Here is a 20,485-nt window from a genome sequence, read left to right on the forward strand (position 1 = left end):
GAAGGTAAAAAAAGAGTTATTTACTCGATTAAATTATCAGAAACTTTTCTTTAAAACAATAATTTTGTAGAATATGGCTATAATTTGCGTTTTTCCAATCAACAATATGGCTATAAATTATCAGAAACTTTTTTTTTTTTAATTTTGTACAGCCAGTGTTTCCCAAGGGCTGGCCACATTGTTTCCACCGGAAAAATATTGATATATTTAATTACGCTGTTCTTGTCAATACGAGGACGATCGCTTGATAAAAGGCCGCACGGCCGTCTTGTCACATTGAAAAATAAAAGTTCAACTTCTGTAAGCTTCCAGACCCAGGCCATTACTTTTTCTAAAGTTTCATATTAAATAGATTTACGACATAAAAAATATTTCTTATACAGTTTTTGACATAATTTGTCTTCATCTGGTCCAATACTTTCTTCTGCTCACTCATGTGATATCTCTCTTTGGCTATGCCTTTTGGTCACTATACTATTAAGGGATGGCTAACGTCACCAATATCAGAGTGGCGCAGCGGAAGCGTGGTGGGCCCATAACCCACAGGTCACAGGATCGAAACCTGTCTCTGATAAATAATTTTCTGTTTTCAGTTTCTGTCACGTCGTTTTTGCCTTGCATCTTGATCAGTCACGTATCCTTTTTGGACCTTACACTGTTGTTGGGCTTAATGAATGGATCAGTCACATATCTTTTTGGGGTCTAACATTGTTGGGCCAGATCTTCAAATTTTTCGGTCGTGCAGGCCTTTTGCACCCCTCAAAACTCCTTTTTTTTATTTTAAAGAGATTTTATTTAAAAAATTAAAATAAATTATTATTTAAACAAAAATTTTACATTCATTCTAATTAAATTTTTATATTTTAATTTTAATAATAATAATAATAATATTTTTGAGAAAATTATAGGAGTTTAAGGTTATGAAAACAGAAACTATATAATGACAATAAAATAATTTAAGATTTGTATGTATTTTATAAATAAAAACTTTAAAATTAAACATTTTTGGGTAAAAATTGTATGGAAAAACAGTTAATTTTAATATGTAAAATTGCATTTTGTAAATTAAAGTGAGGGTTATTTTAAGAAATAAAAATTAAAAGGGGGGTTATTGGGATTTCAGATGGGGGTTGAAAGCTCCACTCGTTGTTGTTTGAGCCGACTCTTTCTTGTCTACTTTGCACAATGTTGGGCCAAATCTCTAAATACACTATGATCGATTAAAAAAGCCCATTCTAACCATATTAGATTTTTGAAGCTTTTAATCATTATATATGATACCAAGGGGACGATGCCATGTGCTGGTTAAGGCGGGGCTGTGTAGCCCGTTCAAAGTTTGGGAAAACTCTCAGTTTTATTTATAAAAATATCATTATTTACATAATTTTCCTTGTCATATTTATTAGTTAAGTTTGTTAGTCTAATAATTTATAAGTCCGTCATTCTATACAAATTTAAAAATGCGCCATATAAATTTAATCTGAAACCCAGTACTTCATCATACCCACTAGAGGTATTTTTGTTTCCCACCTTCAATGTTTCTTCTTTCTAATTTAATAATCTCACTGCCCCATTTTACAGTAAATAATTTAAATCTTAAAATCCAAAATCCAATAATTACATGATTATAAAAAAAAAAAAAACTATAACCAAAATCAAACGGTGATTGAAGTAGATGAAAAAAAAAAAGTAGCAACACTTAGAAAATAAATTACACATTTTTATTTATTAATTATTTACATAAGTACAACAAATAAATTGAAAGAAAAAATTGTGACCAACTCCTATTCTATTTTAATCCCGAGCAACTTTATGTAGGAGAATTTAAGTACCCATTAAAAAAAAAAAAAAAGGGCCACCCGTTAAAAAAAACAAAATTCTTGGCATCGTCCCTTAATAAACTTAAACCTAATTTTCTGGTCCCTACAACATGTTCTTACCATTGAAGTCAAGGAAAATTTTATCTACTTAATTCTCTTGAAAGCCAAGAAGCTCCCAATTTCAAACCTAACTAGACTCCTATTGAGTAATTAAACCAACCTTGTTCTTGACCAAATTCATCGCTTAAATTATTTCATGGGAATTGTTAATTATAATCATATGTGTCTTGATGTGTTTTAATTAGCCGCCCTAGCGTCTCAATTTGTTGGTAATCTCATTAACTTTGCAATTATTGTGTTCATATTGTAATGTTTTTACTTTGTCTTTTTTCCATAAAATAAAAAACGATGACTTTTGTACACTTCTTTTGAAAAAGACCTACTTAATGAACATAGTGACGTTTCTAGAGCTTTGCATCTAGTTATAGAAATAAGGAAAAAAAAAAAGGCACAAATATCTCATAATATTTATTTATCTCAATGAAAGTTAAACTCTATATTGTTTGAGTAATTGATATTATTGTATTCCCACATTATAAAAAAGGATATCCCTACCAACATTTCGTTAATGATTTTGTCTATTTATATAAGATAATGGCGTCGATATACTACTAAGCCCCCCAGGATTAATATACTTACTATACCATAATGTTTAAATAGATTAATGTATTATTGTGTTATTTCCTTTATTGAAATAGATGAAATTTACTAATAGAATGAAGTTTGTAGTAGGGTGATCTATTTAAGAAACAATATGAATCAATTTCTCAAATTATGGGAGTCTAATTATCTATTGAGTTAAAATTTTAATATTCTAGATATTCTTTTTTCTATAAATAGTTCTAACTTTGTAAAAAAAAAAAAAAAAATACTTTGTAAATGATAGGTCGTGGTGGTTAGGTTAACTATGCCCTCAGATTTGCGCTACACTTGTATTTTCTTTAACTCTTGATGACTTTGTCTCTGTGTTTTATTGTAGTCTTTTTTAATTGCTTCTCGTACTTGAAATTGACTCCGGCAATTGATCGTCATTTAAAAAATGGTCATTTGGAACTATTGATAAAAGCTTACGTACACTTACAAGTATGAAGTATGTTTCTATTTACTTTAAAAATAGTTATACACAGAAGCGAAAAGACGAATGATTCAATTACATTGTTGCGTGATTACAACATATGTTATATATATATATATATATCTATCTATATATGCAACATGACAAATATAAAAATTCGTGGGCCATGTTGGGTGATATAGGTAATCTTTCAATGTTAAACACCTGGGTTAATTGAATCAACCGAAAGAAACTTAATTAGAGCATGAGCAATGACTCTCAATTAAGAAGTTTAAATTTCTATAATTAGGTAGGAGATCTCATTTCAAGAAAATGACGGTGCCCAAGTAATAGTTGCATTGAATTAATTAACAAAGTCGAATAGAGATCGACATATTTTAGAATTCAATGATTGAGAATTAGAGATAATAAGCCCAAATGCTTATTCCAATATTCACACGTGTTACCTAATTAATGTTTTTTGTCCAAAAAATGAGTACTAGATTCGAATTACACCCATTAGTTAACGTTATATTAAATAAACACACCTATTATTTCTAATGGAGACGGCAAGAATCAATACGATATGTAATGTTGGCACATATGTTACACTTGGTTATTCTTATAAATGCTTGCTTTGTATGTATATATGGGTAACCACTTTCCACAAAGCATCATTTACAATTTTGTAGCGTATATCCAATATGACGTTTTGAAAATTAAATTTAAACTATATGTTATGATTAGAAATCAATTTGAATCTATGTTTACGTCAAAAGATAATTAAAAAAAAAATTATATATTTGATTTTTTTAAATCAGCAATTATTGTTTGAATTGATCGACATTTTCTCTCCTTAACTACAAGATGAATTATTCAAATTTTCGAATCTCCCAATGACTATACATTTATATTTTTATTGGTTTTTGAAAGATTTTATTTTCATTTTTAAGAAACTTTTGAAACGATTAGATGGAACACCGAGAGACAAGTTCAATGACACAAGTGAGAAGCTAATACTACTTAGTGATAAATTAATTAATCTACCGCTCTAAAGAAGCTTTAATAAATTGCTTAAACAATAAGTTGATGGTAGTTAGTAAGATTCGGAGAGATTTTCCACTGATAAACAAAGCTCATATCTCAACGTCAATCACGCAAACTATGTTTAATTATAAATCATTCACTAAATTAACATCATGGTAGGCCCTAATTACCTTAACTTCCTAATTGATTAAGAGATTGATTAATCCAAATTTCAAAGCTAGCTAGCTCTTTAAACTCTTTCAGTTTTTTTCAAACAAGTTCTTCGTGTTAGGTTTTGTTCTTCTGAACAAACCCCTTTTGTCTATAAGTCAATCTAATGTTGTTAGATGCACACACAACATGAGCATGAACGCTTTGACAAGTTTGTATGTATAATTTGCTTTCTAATATTACCTATTTAAAAAATCTTAAGTATGTGTCCTAAGTACGATAATATCTTTGTAAAATAATCTATTTAACACAGTGCAAGTAATATCGGAATATATGAATCAATGCAAAAAGTTAATTATGTGATTCATTTGTATTGGCCCTTTAATTATGATTAATGTTCGTCAGCTTAATTAGAGAGATTTTTAAATGTATGCCAGATACGGATAAAATATTAGTAATGATAGACATTTATGAGGATAAAATATAAGAATAATAACAAATGTTTAAGTGAATCAATACATTATCTCAATATTCACTTGATAAAAGTCACAGAAGAAATTTTAAGATGTTTAACCTAACTCAAAATGTTAATATACCTTTTACGGAGTGTAAAATCATACGATTATTATAACATTGCTCAGACGTGTACCTAATATACAGTTCCAAAATCTATGTCCAGAAAAGACCTAGATTTACCAGCATTTATTAACATTATTATAAGAGATGAATTTTAAGTCGGTGAAGAAAGAGCTAGTGCTTTACAGCCACCTGTCCTATTCTATTTTGCTAAGTTATCTGTTTAGACATTAAAGTTTTTATTATAAATAATTTATACTACAATATGTATCTGAAGAATCTATCAACCTTTTCTTGTATGTTTGTGAGTATATGCACCTCTCATCCATGTCTACACTAGTATATATGGAGAGTGCTGAGATTTTATACTGCGCTTGCTGACAAACTTTCTTGTTCTCTAGATTTTTTGATCATTCTTACTTTCCTCTTCTCTCTTATATTTTCTCAACTAATTTCCCTAGAAAATTAGATTTCCTTTTCCATACACAGCATCACCGTAACCTTGATCTTCTGAATTTTATACCCTCTCACTCTCTATATATAGAGCTCATCAATTTTCACCTCATTCTTGCACTACTAGCTAGCTTGCAAAATTTTTTTTTCATTTTTCAATATGGCTGATATTGATCACTTCCAAGCAACAAAACCAAATAACCCAACAACAAGTACCCTAAAGCTTTTTGGTGTCAACATTTCAGAAGATCACAACAAGAACACGGATTCATTTGCAACAAGCAAAACTCACTTATCAGATGAGGCTCTTGAACTTGAAACCCACATATCTTTTCAATCAAATGACAATACTAATACCACGCGTAAGTACGAGTGTCAATACTGCTGCCGTGAATTTGCCAACTCGCAAGCCCTAGGTGGTCATCAAAACGCTCACAAGAAAGAAAGGCAGCTCTTGAAGCGAGCACAATTGCAAGCCACTCGCCATCTCGTATCCTCACACTACCAACACTACCACCCCATGTTATCAAATTTATCGCCACGGCCACAGCAGCGCCTTCTCGCTCCGACTCTAGCTGCAGCTCCTTCTGATTATCAGCATCATTCATCTAATGTTTACATGTTGCATGGGGACATAAATGCAATGCCGCCACCATTACACGTGTCTCATTACCGTGGAAAGAGGGCTGTGATGTACCCTCATCAGGCCGGGGCTAATGCCGGAGATTTGCCAGACGATGGTAAGGCTCGGATGTATAAGGGGTTAGGGTTGGATCTAAGTCTTGGCGGGCCGGCGGTACCATGATAATGTGAATTTTTCAGAAAGTTTAACTTTTTCTATCTTGTGGACTTTGATTATGAGCAAATCAATTTTCTATATTTACCAGCTGCATGTATGTGTCAAATTATAAGATAAATAGTGTACATGAATGCGACGTATAACAATAATGTTTAATTAATCATATGTTTTATCCCCCCCCCCCCCAAACAACACAAAAAAAAAAAAAAAACACAATTGTTTAGAAAACGTTTTAGGTGGGATGGATGCTTTCGATAGTTTTATTGAATAATAGATTGTTTGTGTTCTAGATTTCCCTATTCTTTTATCGAAGTCTCGCCCCATTAGTTTAGAAACGATTGTGCATTATAGGTTAGTTGTACACGCCATGCATTACTTATGTTCATGATTTACTTTAACCCTTTTCTGATCTAATAGCTCATATGAATTCGCATACGCTAGCTCACCACAAAAAAAAAAAAAAATCATCGATTCATATTATTTTTACTTAAATTCTTGTACTAAACTTATCCTAATTAATCTTCATAAAAGCGTTGATATTTGAACCCTCAATTTATCTCAACATCCCCCTTTTCAATTAATTCATCTTATTTACATAACTACCCTTATTTAAAAGTACAACAATATTTAAAGATAAATATTACTTTTCAATTTTTAATTTTTTTCTCTCTCTAGCCTGCATTATTCAACCAAAATTCTCTCTCTCCCCCCCCCCTTCTAAACTAGAGTTCCGTTACTTTTGCGAAATAAAATCAAAAGCTCCAAACACTAAATCGTTAACTAATCTTAAATTTTATTCATAACACACTCCTTAACTTTATTTGATCAGGAATTATCCTACATTCAAATATTTGCCCGTAATTATTTTAGGACTCAGAAACCTTGAAGTGCTTAATGCTTCGATGCTTTTGACTCTGAGTTTGCTATTTCATATGAATCTTTTTATGATCAAAGCAAACCTCAACCTCTCAAACATGAAGCTTCAAAACTTACCTACCTTTTCCAACCTTTGTAGCCTTCTCAAGCTCTTGCTAAAGAGATATAAAGTTGTAGGAAAAGCTGCCAAAATGGGATGGACTTGAAAATCAGATTGCTGTAATTTGGTCTTAGAGAATAAGTGAGGGAGAAAAGATATTTTTTTTTAAATAAGGGTAATAGAGGAAATATAAGAGGTTAATTAGAAACTAGCAGTTCGTGAGATAAAATGAAGAGTTATAAATGCCACAACGCTCTTCATGAAATGTAAATGGGCTAAGCAATTTTACTTAGCCCAAAGAAGAGGCCCAATTTAAGCCCATGATTAAAAGTATTTGATTTTATCTTCTTCGGCCAGCGCTCTGTTACATACAGTACAACACAGCACAACACAACACAAGCAGAAACGTTATAAGCCTCGAACTGAGCTCTGCCACGCCTCTGTTCTTTCGTCGTTGTGTCTTAGAAACCCAAGAATAGGTGCATTTTCTTTTACCCTTTGTTCATTTTTCAGTTTACACTTCGCAGTTCATACCCACTTCAAAATTTGAACTGTTCATTGCTTCAGCTCTGTCTATTATTATTTTACTTGGCTTGCTCAATTATGGGCTCTTATCTTTTTAGGTATTTAAATAGCATAAATGTTAACGTTGTTGTTGTTGTTTCTTTTTGGTTCTGCAATGTTATAAAATGAATTGCTTAAGTATCTGTAGCTTCAGATGAGTGATACAAAATTGGGATTCAGTTTGATTCAGATGATGAACTTCCACTAATTTTTCACATAGGTCCCGTTTAGTTATTGAGGAAATTTTTCGGATTGTGAAAATAGAATGCAAATACTTGGGATTCTTGAGTTTCCTATACACACAGTTTGTACCCAATAATATGTAAATGTTTATGTATATGCTTCTATATTTTATTTGTTTATACATTTTTCAAGCGCCTTGCCTGATGGTAATACGTTGTTTCTGAATATAGGTCAATGTTGTATGCACTCTCTGCCCCAAAAACTTGCATTTCCTGTCCGAGAGGGCCTCCATTTCCTCAAAAGCGTCAAGTTTCGACAAGGCTTTGTGTGCATGCTTCGTTGCCAGCTGATAATGGTGGATTTAAAGTGGAGTATACACCTTGGTTGATTGTCGGATTGGGTAACCCTGGGATTAAGTACCATGGCACTAGGCACAATGTAAGCAACCAAATGCTGCTCCAACTTTTTAGCTTTTGTTTGTGTTTAAGTTTGTCTCCATTTTGATGTTTGTGACTATATGTAGTATCTCGTGCCAGGTTGGATTTGAAATGATTGATCACATTGCTCAAGCGCAACGCATTGCTATGAACACAATACAGTCAAAGGCTTTAATTGGAATAGGTTCTTATTCTGTTGATTTTTTTTTTAACAGTTTTTTTTTACTATCCTTTTTGTTGTTGTGCTGTGCTTGCTGCTTGGTTGTTTGTTCAAATTCGTTTTATGATCAGTACAGGTTCCATTGGAGAGGTGCCGATTTTGTTGGCAAAACCTCAGGCATACATGAATTTCAGTGGGGAATCGGTTAGTTCTGTCTCCTATTTCAGCTTTTAAATTACACTATAGTTCCACGGATGTCAGTTCTCCATTTTCACATGGCATTTGCAAATGGCTGTCATCTTGGCCCAATAGACACCATGTTGAGAATTGTTAAATCTCAAAAAGGATTAAAAAAATTGAGCGTGTTCCATTAGCTGTCCAAGACTTCTTTTGGCTCCTTATTTTATTTGTTTGTGATTTGATCCTACATTCTAGATTATTATGAAAAAGTTATTTCAAGTGTCCAAATTTCATTTGTGTTTGGTACAAGGCAAGGCTCTTTTCTTGAAAGGATTTAATCTAGGTGGATATTCCGTGTATGATGCACTTCTGAGGTCTTACATTTCTGTAATGGCTATCAATAGCCTCAAAAACATTTATTGGTGTTGATTGGCTGGCATTTATCAATTAGGTCTAATTGTTTTGATTGTTCCATTGAATGTATGCTTGTTTCTGTCTCAAATATTCCTGTGGTTTCTCTTCTTTTCTCCTTAGGCTTAATAAGTAGATATCTTTTCCCATTAGTTAGTTGTAGTCACTGAATGATAGTCATTTCTGTTCCTATTTTTTCGTTCTTTTCACTATTGTTAAGGTCGGGCCTCTTGCTGCACATTATCAAGTACCGCTGCGTCACATTTTAGTGGTAAACATTCTCCATCTCATGCTCGGCAGTACGAAAATCAAATGACTCCGTACGATAAATATAGTGTTTTGACAAAATGTTTCTGGGATTTGCCCTTGTAGATCTATGATGAGATGAGTTTAATGAATGGTGTTCTCAGACTTCAGCCAAAAGGAGGGCATGGCCATCACAATGGGTATGTTATTTGGATATCAGTTGTGACAGAGTTTGTACGAATTCCGACGTTGTATCCACCCTTTTGCTTTGAAAGAAAATTATGCTCCTCAAAGGAACTACTTTTTGTCTTGATCCCTTAGTCAGTGGAGCTAGTGTATTTGTTGGGCTCACTCTCATGTAAAACCTTGTGATGGTTCAAATGCAAACAATCTATTTGGAAAAATTACTCCATGAAAAGATATGTAAAAATGATTAGGACCCAAAAAAAAAAAAAAAAAGGCAATATAGCATAAGATGTTACTATCGCAGCTGCCACAAATGCTGCTTTCTGAAATGTTTATTTATTTGTGGAACAGTTCAAGCTGTAAGTGATCTTTGTGCTGTGAATGAGTGAAAAAGATGAGATATCTCTATTTTGCTGTCTTGTAAAATGTATCCAATAATTCCTAGTTTAATAGTCACTAATAAATAGGAATGGAGAAATATTTGTAATTATTACTCTCTTTTCCAACAGGTTGAAAAGTGTGATGAACCATCTGGATGGTTGTCGTGAGTTTCCTCGGCTGTGCATAGGTTGGTTCATTTGGGGCCATCACTTTTTTCATGACTATATTATTTTCTCGTCTTCAAGAATTTTTCTCCCTTTTTAGTTAAAGTGAAGACTGTATTCAAATTCCACATGTTGCAGGTATTGGAAATCCACCTGGCAAAATGGACATGAAAGCTTATCTACTACAGAAGTTCAGCCCCATAGAGCAGGAACAGGTTAAACTAGTTAAACTATGTTGTGCATCTTGTCTAGATGACTTATTTAATGACAAAATCTGTTGCGTCTAGTTAATTGTAATGCCAATCTTAAACCTTAATTCCAAGGCTAGTTAGCTAATGATGACTGGTTGCTCTGGGTGCCTTGCACCTGCATTAACAGCCATATAATTGTAAAAGACAGCCAAATGTTTAGATTTACCGTCTCTTTCAGTTTGTTTTGAATTTTTTTGTTGGTTGTTTTTCAGACACGTTATAATATCTGAATTTAAGTCCAAGATTGGGTTGAATGGGATGATGTATCTTGTTAAGATAACTCCGCAATTGCTATAGAATTGTCCAATTCTTACTAAATTGGTTGTGTACCGCTCACATCCATGAACACAAAAAGGCAAAAGCTTTTTAGTTGCAGATATCTCTATGGCTGTGCTAGCTTTTCTAATGTCTGCCAAAGTCTTGCTGACAACTTTCAGTTGGCATTTGTCTATTTGTCTTTTAACAGATTGATGCAGCCTTGGAACAAGGAGTTGAGGCCGTGAGGACCTTGGTGCTCAATGGATTTGATCAGAACATTTCTAGATTTAACATGGGGCAGAAATATAAGTATCACGCGGTTTGACCGTCCGCGACCAAAAGAATGCAGAATAGAGAGATTAAAGTGTTCTTCTGATCGTACCGTACATGCTTTGTTGGGAACTTATGATGACCATAGAGATGAAGATTTCTTCTAGGATGTCAAATTCTATTTCTTTTGTTTGTAATACATCCTTAATGTGTATCCTAATGTAATTATTTTTTTTTCTACTAATGCTAATCCTTCTTTAGTGTTTTTTAACAACCTCTTTTAATAATAATAATTCCACTTTATTTTTAAGAAAAAAGACACTTATAGGCTCAAGATTTGAAGAAATAGTCAAGTAAATCCTCGAGTTTTCAATAAAAGATATCAAGATTTTTTTTTACTATAATAATTTTTTGCTTTATTAACTCAAAAAAATAACTCCAATATTTTATAATAAATAAAAATATAATATTAAATAAATTTAACAATATATACAATTTCAAATAATTATAATATTTTAATACTTTATAATCTTATATTATATTAAACTGAATTTTATAATAAATAAAAACATAATATTAAATTAATATATAAAAATTTAAATTATTTTCAATAGTATATAAAATAATTTAAACATTATTAATACGTGAGATGTATTTTATTAATTGTAAAATCAATTTAACTCAATGATTTATTTAAATTTTTTTATGAAAAATAAATATAATAATTTAAGATTTAAAAATTTAGTTTAAGTATTAAAAAAACTAATATTTATTAGTTTATCGGACAAATTAACAATTTTAATTATATTTGTATTTATTAAAAAATTTAAAGTCAATTATTTTATTCACCATTTGCAAAAAATAATATAATCAAAAGAAGATTTTCGCATTTCTCATTAAAAATTAAAAATTTACATGATAATTTTTTTATATTTTAAAGATGTAAATGTCTTTTTTTCTTATTTTTATTTGAGAAAAAATTGTCATATTTTTTCAAAAATTATATCACGTAGATTCACATTTCATGGAGCCTAATTTCCTGCCATTTGGAAAAACTTTACTCAACCGGCCCTGGTGGTGGCCTTGGAGCATCAAATTTTGTCAAAACCAAAAACAAAATGTCGTTAAAAAAAGTGACAAATCTCCTGCATCCAAGGCCATATCAAAGAAGCTTCCTTTAACTTTTCAGTAAAAAGTAGATAACCCATCATGAATTTCCAACCAAATCAAACGGTTCGTGTAGAATCCAAGGTGATTTCAACGCCCTTTAAGATTTTCAAATAGGACCCACTTTAAATAAGAACGTTGGAAGCAAATACAGAGGCAGTACAATAAAAATTGGGTCGGGGGGGTGGGAAATAAAAATCTCTAATTTTATTAGACCGTTGGAAACGGAGAAGGGGGCAAATCTTTATTTAATACAAAACTACAAAAGCATTTAACTCTTAGAATCTTTCATCTTGATCAGCATAACAAAACAAAAAAATGGCAGAAGCTAACGGCTCTCTGCAACAAAACCTCACTCTTCTTGATCCCATATCTCTCCTACTTTCTCAGAACTCTAATCCTCAAAACCCACCAGTCACACTGAAACTCATTACAGAGAATTACTTCATGGAGAGGGGACCCAGATACCATGAATACGCTGAACTGAGAGAATCAAGACTGAGAAGGAAGATTATGCGAGAAGAAGATGAAACTGATGAAGCGTATGAGCCAAAGCGATCGCCTTTAAAGAAACAAGTGAAGTTTCGGGGGATTTTGACTGGTTCAAGAAAAGGGTCCTCTGTTTCCTCTGTTTTGGCTCAGTCAGTGCCTGACTTTTCAGCAACTTTGCGGAAAGAAAATCGGAAGCCGGCGGGTGGGGCACTTGAGTTGACTCCTCCGGCTAAGAATTGGTCGAAAATGAATGGGAATTTGTCGAATTCCAGAGGAAGTAAGTCGGCAAATGCGGGGGAGAAGAAGGGAATGATGGCAAGAAAGAGTTATGCGAGTATTGAAGAATTGAAGGGCATGTCAATGGGAGTGGCAAAGGATATTTGTGGGGAAAACAGAGGAGGGAGGAAGACTGTTTTGAGTAGACAATATTCAATGTTTGGTTGAGTTTACTTTTTTCATTTTTTTTTCTTTTCCAATGGTTGTTGATTGGATTTGTCGTAACTTTTGCTAGGTGCCAGGCTGATGATTGATCACGAATTTTTTTTTTTTTTTCGGGTGGGTGTGTTATGTTCCTAATAGAATAGAACATAAAGCTTTGGATATAATCATGTTTGCATGTGATTATGTATAATATAATAGAGGAGGTTTCTATTGTTTTTCAAGGATTTTTTCCAATTGATTTTTTTTGGCAGATAATTAATGGAGGTTTCTATCAAATATCAATTATTATGATATGATGATACAATAGCAACTTGGGATTTCTTGAGTAATTTACAAGAACAAACACAAGTTTAGAGGAAAATGCTTGCCTTTTTCATGCCGTGAATACATTTGGGTAACTCAGTATCGTAAAACTCCCGAACTGGATGATGATTCCATTAGAAGGATCTAAAGGGTCAAAATTTGGATTCACAAGCTCATATTCAAAACATTGTTGGTCAAAGTACAACTTGAAATTTTGAACTTTGAACTTGTGGAAGCTCTTTGGAAATTTCAGAATAAAGAAAGCATGCAATGTATTGATACAATGCCCATCTACAAAAACAAATATCACTTGATAACCAAATACCATCCCCATCGATTTGTACAAAAAAAAAAAACCATGTTAATTGCCACATGACTAAGAAAAGAAACTCAACAAGTCAGAATACCGGGGCTTCATGAAATTCAGTAGGACACCGGTCTGCACTCCCAGATGTCTTTCACAATCTCCTCGACCAAAATTTGAATTATGTCCAAGCCAATTTGAGCACCAGTTTCAAATGCTTCTATATCAAAATCTGTCCATTTTCCCAAGGAATGACTCATCTCACATTCTATTATCTCATCAGGAGTCATCCCAGCCAAATGCGTCCACCTTATAACCTCCTCTCCAACTTCTCGAATCAGCATCTCTGCCTTCATTCGTAGAGGCAGCCTAGTCCATGCCTTGAATCCAGAGTTACTGTATTGGCCATATTTTGCATCAAAACATTCTATCCAACAGTCGTAAAGGAATCCCCCAAGTTGATTGCCCTCTTTTGTTGCTTCAAAACCAAGAAGGCAATTAAATTTCGGCTGCATAGCACTAGCAAGAACTTCAAGTTCATCAAGTAGAAAGGGTGCTACAAGAAAATCTGTCATTCCACCAGATTTATGCAGACTTGTATTTCCAAACAATAGTTCAGCATTTAAGATAACATCCTTGGCATGACTTAGCTTGCTTCCAGTTAATCCAAGATCAACATATTCGATGCTTAGCAGCAATTTAGAAATTTGGTCAATAAGGTCAATCACCATTTGATTACCAGCACTTCCTTTGCTCAATGAGGTTGCAGAATCTAGAAGGTCTGTATCAGGAGCTGCTGGTTGAAACTGATCTTGGGGGTAATCCATGGAGTCAAGCTGCAGCCTACGTCCTGGAATTACAAACAAGATATTTTGAATTGGCAAAAAGCATTTTCCAAATACTATTTGTAAGAGAAAAGGTAGGAAACAAAGATGAAAATTATAGAATGGATTTTTTTCTTTTTCTTTTTTTCAAAAAGACATCTTCACTTATAAATTCAGTTCCTTACCGGAGCTATCATCTATGCTACTGGAAACACAGCTGTCATTTGAGAAAGAAGCTTCAAGGACAGAGCCAGGACTAAGATGTTCACCGTCGTGTGTAGACCCAACTGAAGACACTTTCTTCTTTGCCTTGGTCTGAGATGAGCAAAGGAACCCATAACCATAAGGTACAAAATTTCTCAGTGGCAACACTTGGCACTCGTATAACGATTTCTAACAATTTTTAAGAATCAACCACTGGCACTCACTTGTATAACAATATCTAAAAATTTTAAGAATCAACTGCTTGAACATTAGTTACCCACATATTTATAGTCAATTCAAAGCGATTGTGTCTCCTTTTAACAAATACTTAATGGTGCAAAAACATCAATAATTATAGGCATTTTCATTTTCTCTCTACAGGCACTGACCCCTTCAACCAAGTCATTTCTCAGAACAATTTAAAAGTTATCAGAATCAGAACAAGCAGAGTACAAGCTAGAACAAAATTATTAATATCACCAACAAACAATAACACAAGTAATATTATGCTTAGTTGTGAAAACCAAAATACACGGGGCGATATGCCAAAGGAAAGAGAAACCAACCTGGAAAGGAACATCTGCAGTAAACACATGACCATCTTGAGAAATAGGCTGCTCTGCTGTCAACGCGGATATTAGCTCTTGGAGAATAGCAGCAGTAGATCTCTTAGGTGGGGTACCTGCTGTAACCAACTCATCGTCTTCCTGCAAAGTCAATTCCTTCAATTTTTCTTCTAGCAAGGCACCTAAAGCATCTCCTGTCAATGGCAATTGTGTTTTCAGGAATGAGGACCCATCATTCTCATCCATTACCTTTCTCCTGTTACAAGCACCCTTACTCATAGTGTCATTTTGCTCCTTTATTTTCTCCTTCGCGTGTGTGGCATTCTCAGTCTTGTTTCTCAATGGAGAATTAAATGTAAAAGAAATTACGCCACTTTCCTTATTGCCAATATTATCTCTCATACTATCCCTCTCACGGGCTGCTTTGCTTTTGATAGATGTCCGATTCACTGAACAAGAGTTAAGACCCTTTGCTTGGCCGGTCACCATACAGCCCCTTAAATTTCTCCCTCTCCCCAGAGTTGAATTGATAAAGCCTGTATTTTCGACTGGTCCATTGGCACTCCTATTCCGTACCGGGGTCCTTAACTGTAACAATGAGCCATCTTGCTGATTACAAGATTTTCTCTCAGCATCAAAACTAGCATTATCTACTTTAGAAGGAACCCTAGGCCTGGTGCGGCCACTTATATTTCTGTTTAGAGCAACAAAATCTTTGGCCCCACTAATAGTGTTAGCAGAACATGAAACACTCCTGTCAGGAAGATTACTCAGTTTGGCCCTTGGTGGCATCCTATTCCTGCACATGGACATCTGATTTTGGGTTTGGGTTCTTTGCTTGGAAGTAAAAGAAGTAAAAGAATATGGTTCCTCAATTTGAGGCTTGCACCGCTGGCTCGTCGCCTTCCACTGAATTTGACCTTCTTGCAAAGAAGGCTTCCTATCAGGACTGGGTACACTACCTAACTGTATTTCGTTACTAACCTTTCCTAGAGCAGAAAGAGATATAGGTTGCTCTTGTTGTCGAAAAGCTACATCTTTTTCTTTTTCAGGTGATCTTGGTTCACTGTTTCCTACTCCCAGAGATGAGACATTGACAAAATCTGAAGCAGAAGTTGAATAAACAAAAGGTGGATGTTTTTCAACATTTGATCCGCAGTCCATAACATCCAGCATATTACCACAATTTTTACAAGAAGTCTGCCCCATGAAGGACTTACAGATACTCACGTTATAAGTAGACTGTTTTGCCAAATCTGGCGACACGACCTCCATTCTTGCTTCTGACAAAACCTCATCCTTGGAGGTGTAAGGAGTTGAACTTGAATAAGTGAGAGCAGATTTTGCTCTATTTGTAGCTTGCAGACCAGGCTCCAAAATTTTAGTAGCAGCATCAACCAACCTAGAGGTCCTAGACACATTCCTCGCATTGGAGACCCTAGGACTCTTTATTGGAGAAGCAAATTTGTTGTGATAATTCCCTCTTGACCTGGACAAAACACCCTTAATTTGTAATGCCTCGGCACCAAACCGAGTCACTACCCGCCTCTCAAACGGCTCAGTCTTTTGCATCTTTTGCGGCCTAGATTCGGTTTTTCCACATCCTCTGTCTTTCAAGTCTTCCCTACTTGAACCGCTGTGCTCATTCACAAATTTGTCGTCTCTAACATCACAAGAACCAGCAAATGAAGGTTTCTTGGGCTTATCTTTACGTACATCCGGCATAGAATCAAGACCCATTAGCCTAGCAACCAAACTCGGCGCTCGCATGTCATTCTTAGGCTCTAAATCAACAATACTACGGCTACCATTTTTCTTCGTATTAGGAAAACCCCCACTGTTCTCGTTAGCAATCTACCATAACAGAACGATTAACAAAATACTCACGGATTATTTTAGACATTCAGCAAAAACAAGCAAGCAAACATGACAGATACAGAAAGGAAACTAGAACTTTACCAAATGGAGCTTTGCTTTGGGCATCTTCTCGTCCCCTCCAAACTTCTTATGAACTTGTTTCGCTCGAACTAACACAATGCAGCATCAAAATTCAAAATTTTCTTCACAAAATGTGGACTTTAAAGAACAACGAACTACATTCATAAATACACAAACCTGGAGGAAGCAATTTTTTGGAAAAAAGCTTCTTCTTGGCAAATCTACGGTTCCAATCGAACAGCTGAAAGAAAATACCAACACAGCCACCAGGCCTATCTCTCTGAGGCCTCTTCTCTGTTATTGCCAAAGACGAAGTCGCCAGACTTGCTGTGGTTTCATCCATTTTCTCCAACATCCAGAAAAAAAATTGAAATTGACCCTAATAAACCCTCATAAGCCAGTCGCACCGCATTGCAGAACCCAAAAAAAATTCAAAATTTTCCTACAAAAAAGGCCTAATTTTGATAAAAACAAGCAATGATAGAACTCAAAAGACACAATGTGGCAGGGGAAAAACAAGCACCCAGATGGGAAATGCAGTAGAATAACGTAATGAGTAAACTAAATTAAAATTTTTTAATGGGATATCATATGCCTAGTGGCAGCTTCTCTCTCTTACAGTATCTCTATAAGAAAAGAAAATGACAAGACACAGAGCAAGAGTCGCAGCAGAACAGCATACAATAGTAGGTAAGTGTAATGTCTTGACGCAAAGAGCCAGTGATTCTCCTTTTTTTATCCTGTTGGCGGTGACGACGATCGTGAAAAGAGAAAGAATAATGAGGGGGGCTCGAGAAAGAGAAATTTGAGGGCAGATGAAAGCTGAAAAGGGTAGTGTTCTGTTCTTCACTGCTCTGCTTTTTAGCTCTGCTCTGCTGTTGAAACCGATAGGATCTCGAGAGAGAGAGAAAGAGAGAGATTTTAGAGTGATTGATTGATTGATTAGACCGCGGGATACGTGACATCGTAGGTGTTCGAGAATTGAGGGGGTGCGTAGGATAAGCAGAGGGGGATGGAGGGAGGGAACAAAGAGGGTAAGCCACGCGCACTCAGTCTAGTCAACTGTCAGCACTTCAATGTTGTTATTCTTTTTACTTATTTAACTTAAAACTTAATTTGACTGCAGATAAACTGATAGTTTTTTAGAACTTTTACATAAAAAAAGGTTAAGTCTGTCATGTAAAAATAAAATAAAATCAATTAATTCGATAATTTGACAGTGCTTAATTTGAAGGTACGGTAATCCGGAGTCACAACTCACAACCTGTAAATTTTTTTTTTTCAACAGTTAAATGTGTGTAAATATTTTTGCTTTTGATAAAAATTAGTTGGAAACGAGAAGCGTGTGACGAGACAAGACAAGACAAATAAGGACAAAACTAAAAATCGTCGAGTCCACGTCTGTCAGCCAGCTTCGGCTGTCGCTACATACAGCTACTATTAGGAGCCTTCTTTCTCTTATTTTTATTTTTATTTTTTATTTGAATCCCTTTAAAAAATTTCGAAAAAATAAAACTCGAAATTTAAAAACTGCTCACTCGCAGCGGTAGAAACTTCATTTCAATCGCCTTATGAAAAGGACACGTCAGCTCGATTAGATGATGCCGCGCAAAGCAGTGAATAATTTAGATTTGTTTTAACGTAAAGAAAAAGCAACACGTATTTTATTTTACTTTTTTGAGATGGACACGTGAGTTCCCATGAACCGGCAAAGCAGCCAACAAACCGAGATTAATGTTGTCCGTATCGGTGAAGTTGATTAAAAATTTTTATTTGGTGTGCGATATATTAAATTATTAATAATAATACCAATTATTTTGACATTGATAATTGAGGAGAGGCCTAGACTAGAGTGAAGCTCGTTTTAATTTTCCACTTCTTTTGGACGCCTTCAAAGAGACAAAAGTCGCAAAATCTTTTTTTCTTTTTTTTTTTTTTGGTTAAATTTTTCAGATTTGGGCGTGGAGTCATAATTGTTTTGACCCTTGATTTGTCTCGTTACAAAGCTGTAAAATGGGTGGATTTATCAACTTTCACAAAGTAATTAAAAAGATTTAGATCGAAAAGTAATTAAAAAGATCAGTACCAATTTGCTGTCGCTAGGGTCCAATCTTTTTTAAAGAATGGTATGTCCGTTTAGTCCTCGACCGTCACGGGTTTATACCTTATTTATACGTTACAGCAAAATTTGAGGATTGTTTTGACCCTTATGCTATGGCCTTTTATTAAAAAGACATGGGCCTCACCAAGAATTGGCTTAACTTAACAACCAACAAGGTGGGTGGACAAAATGTCCAGGCTGCTTTCAGAAACCCAGAAAGAATCTGACAGAGCCTTGCTTGATTCAGATTATAATTGTAACGCTTGGCAAAGAAGGTCCAGTCTTCTAGTCCTTGTCTAGCAAAGTAGCAAACCCATGTGACTTTCAAAGTACGAGTGGGGGATCAATTAGACCTTAAATTTGGAATGAAAATACACTTTCATGCCATATCGCCATGATTTGTGTGGTCATCACAAGGAGATGTGGAACGTGGATGGGTCTTGGCATTTGAAAATTGGAATCTCTCTAGCTTGGAGTTTGTACAGTATTTCCTCACATAGAACAAACTGCTTTGTCATAGAGTCCTCTAATTTCAGAGAACAAAAATTAAAAGCCTAATATCTTTAAACAGCCAGCCCAGGTTCATTCAAGCCCAGTTTTTTATGATTGGATGAACTCAATTGGTTCAGTATTAAGTTGGGTTGGGCCACACTAATTGGAAAAAAAGGGTCCAGTAGAGCAAGTAATATAGTTGTGTTCATGCACACTTTATCCACAATTGTTGCGATTCATTAGCAGTAGTCTATTTGTGTGTGAGTAGGTAGTGAAAATGAGCACTACATTTATGTATATAGAGACAGGTACAAGGGAGTATTTATAGGTACAAGGCAGTATTTATGTTGTGACGTCCTAATATTTGAGTCTCGACTTGAATTCTAATATTATATGTCACTCATCTATTAAATGATGAATTTCATAACTTGTAAAATTAAATAAATGTCATCTTAGTTAAAACTCAAATACTCGAATGCCTAGCATTGCACTTCATACTTCCAAACATAATCTTTGAATTCTGAGTGAGAATTTCCAATGATAATGAAATGGGTCCTTGGTAATGCTATTGGAAATCTTAAATTTTATTTTAGGAGACTACTTTTTATTACAGCTTCATTTAAAAGAAAATAAATAAACAAAATAAAATAATAAGAAGACGGTCCTTTATGAAACAGAATCAAATCCCTATAAACAGTGGCCCATTTTATTTTCATTTTTTACTTTTCATTACTTTTCCTGCGTACCTTCACTGTAACTATTTATGGTCACCATCAAGTTGTCAAAGTTTGATTCCAAATCAATCAATGGTGGAAGCTCAGCAGAGAACACTAGCAATTTCTGAAAAGGAAAGGGACACTACGTGTTTTGTCTCTCTGCTCCCATAATTTTCAACTTGTCACTACACAACAGAGATGCCATCACTCGGCTGTGGCCCAAACAAGGCCACAATCCAACCAAGAAAAGGCCTGGTTCATGTTATAGATTCAAGCATGGCACTGCACATTTTAAACATGCCCTAACCCTA

At 34.5% G+C, this 20,485-nt stretch overlaps 4 protein-coding genes and 1 non-coding gene across 5 annotated transcripts; 4 read left to right on the forward strand and 1 right to left on the reverse strand.

The window, feature by feature from the left end:
- The first annotated feature begins 502 nt into the window (after positions 1 to 502).
- TRNAM-CAU lies at positions 503 to 574 on the forward strand. Its single transcript has one exon. It is a non-coding gene; the product is annotated as a tRNA-Met (tRNA).
- A 4,746-nt stretch (positions 575 to 5,320) lies between these two features.
- On the forward strand, positions 5,321 to 5,965 carry LOC18038226 (zinc finger protein 6). Its single transcript, XM_006430685.1, has one exon. It carries the CDS (start codon positions 5,321 to 5,323, stop codon positions 5,963 to 5,965), a length of 645 nt encoding a protein of 214 aa, XP_006430748.1.
- A 1,349-nt stretch (positions 5,966 to 7,314) lies between these two features.
- Positions 7,315 to 10,915, forward strand: LOC18039446 (chloroplastic group IIB intron splicing facilitator CRS2-A, chloroplastic). The gene is made up of 9 exons (XM_006430687.2): positions 7,315 to 7,414; positions 7,913 to 8,120; positions 8,219 to 8,303; positions 8,416 to 8,483; positions 9,091 to 9,141; positions 9,243 to 9,316; positions 9,812 to 9,870; positions 9,986 to 10,062; positions 10,565 to 10,915. The coding sequence occupies exons 2-9, from the start codon at positions 7,917 to 7,919 to the stop codon at positions 10,679 to 10,681; spliced, it is 735 nt and encodes a 244-aa protein (XP_006430750.1). The 5' UTR covers positions 7,315 to 7,414; positions 7,913 to 7,916; the 3' UTR covers positions 10,682 to 10,915.
- Positions 10,916 to 12,034: 1,119 nt separating this feature from the next.
- On the forward strand, positions 12,035 to 12,843 carry LOC18038168. The gene has a single exon (XM_006430688.2). The coding sequence runs from the start codon at positions 12,112 to 12,114 to the stop codon at positions 12,727 to 12,729; it is 618 nt and encodes a 205-aa protein (XP_006430751.1). The 5' UTR covers positions 12,035 to 12,111; the 3' UTR covers positions 12,730 to 12,843.
- Positions 12,844 to 13,256: 413 nt separating this feature from the next.
- Positions 13,257 to 17,786, reverse strand: LOC18039023. The gene is made up of 5 exons (XM_006430689.2): positions 17,043 to 17,786; positions 16,887 to 16,954; positions 14,928 to 16,781; positions 14,343 to 14,472; positions 13,257 to 14,183 (listed from the first exon to the last, which is right to left on the reverse strand). Exons 1-5 carry the CDS (start codon positions 17,218 to 17,220, stop codon positions 13,453 to 13,455), a joined length of 2,961 nt encoding a protein of 986 aa, XP_006430752.2. The 5' UTR covers positions 17,221 to 17,786; the 3' UTR covers positions 13,257 to 13,452.
- Positions 17,787 to 20,485: the final 2,699 nt, after the last annotated feature.

The sequence above is a fragment of the Citrus clementina genome, unplaced genomic scaffold (assembly GCF_000493195.1).
Source record: "Citrus clementina cultivar Clemenules unplaced genomic scaffold, Citrus_clementina_v1.0 scaffold_6, whole genome shotgun sequence".
Classification (NCBI taxonomy): Eukaryota; Viridiplantae; Streptophyta; class Magnoliopsida; order Sapindales; family Rutaceae; genus Citrus; species Citrus x clementina.

Bases quoted from the DNA above. Each gene is read 5' to 3' on its own strand.
- LOC18039023 (XM_006430689.2), bottom strand. From the start codon at position 17,220: ATGTTGGAGAAAATGGATGAAACCACAGCAAGTCTGGCGACTTCGTCT. The intron at 16,955-17,042 runs GTTTGTGTATTT...GCATTGTGTTAG, and splicing joins CAAAAAATTGCTTCCTCCAG to TTCGAGCGAAACAAGTTCAT. The intron at 14,184-14,342 runs GTAAGGAACTGA...TTGTAATTCCAG, and splicing joins TAGCATAGATGATAGCTCCG to GACGTAGGCTGCAGCTTGAC.
- LOC18038168 (XM_006430688.2), top strand. From the start codon at position 12,112: ATGGCAGAAGCTAACGGCTCTCTGCAACAAAACCTCACTCTTCTTGAT.
- LOC18038226 (XM_006430685.1), top strand. From the start codon at position 5,321: ATGGCTGATATTGATCACTTCCAAGCAACAAAACCAAATAACCCAACA.
- LOC18039446 (XM_006430687.2), top strand. From the start codon at position 7,917: ATGTTGTATGCACTCTCTGCCCCAAAAACTTGCATTTCCTGTCCGAGA. The intron at 8,304-8,415 runs GTTCTTATTCTG...TGATCAGTACAG, and splicing joins AAAGGCTTTAATTGGAATAG to GTTCCATTGGAGAGGTGCCG. The intron at 8,484-9,090 runs GTTAGTTCTGTC...ACTATTGTTAAG, and splicing joins TGAATTTCAGTGGGGAATCG to GTCGGGCCTCTTGCTGCACA.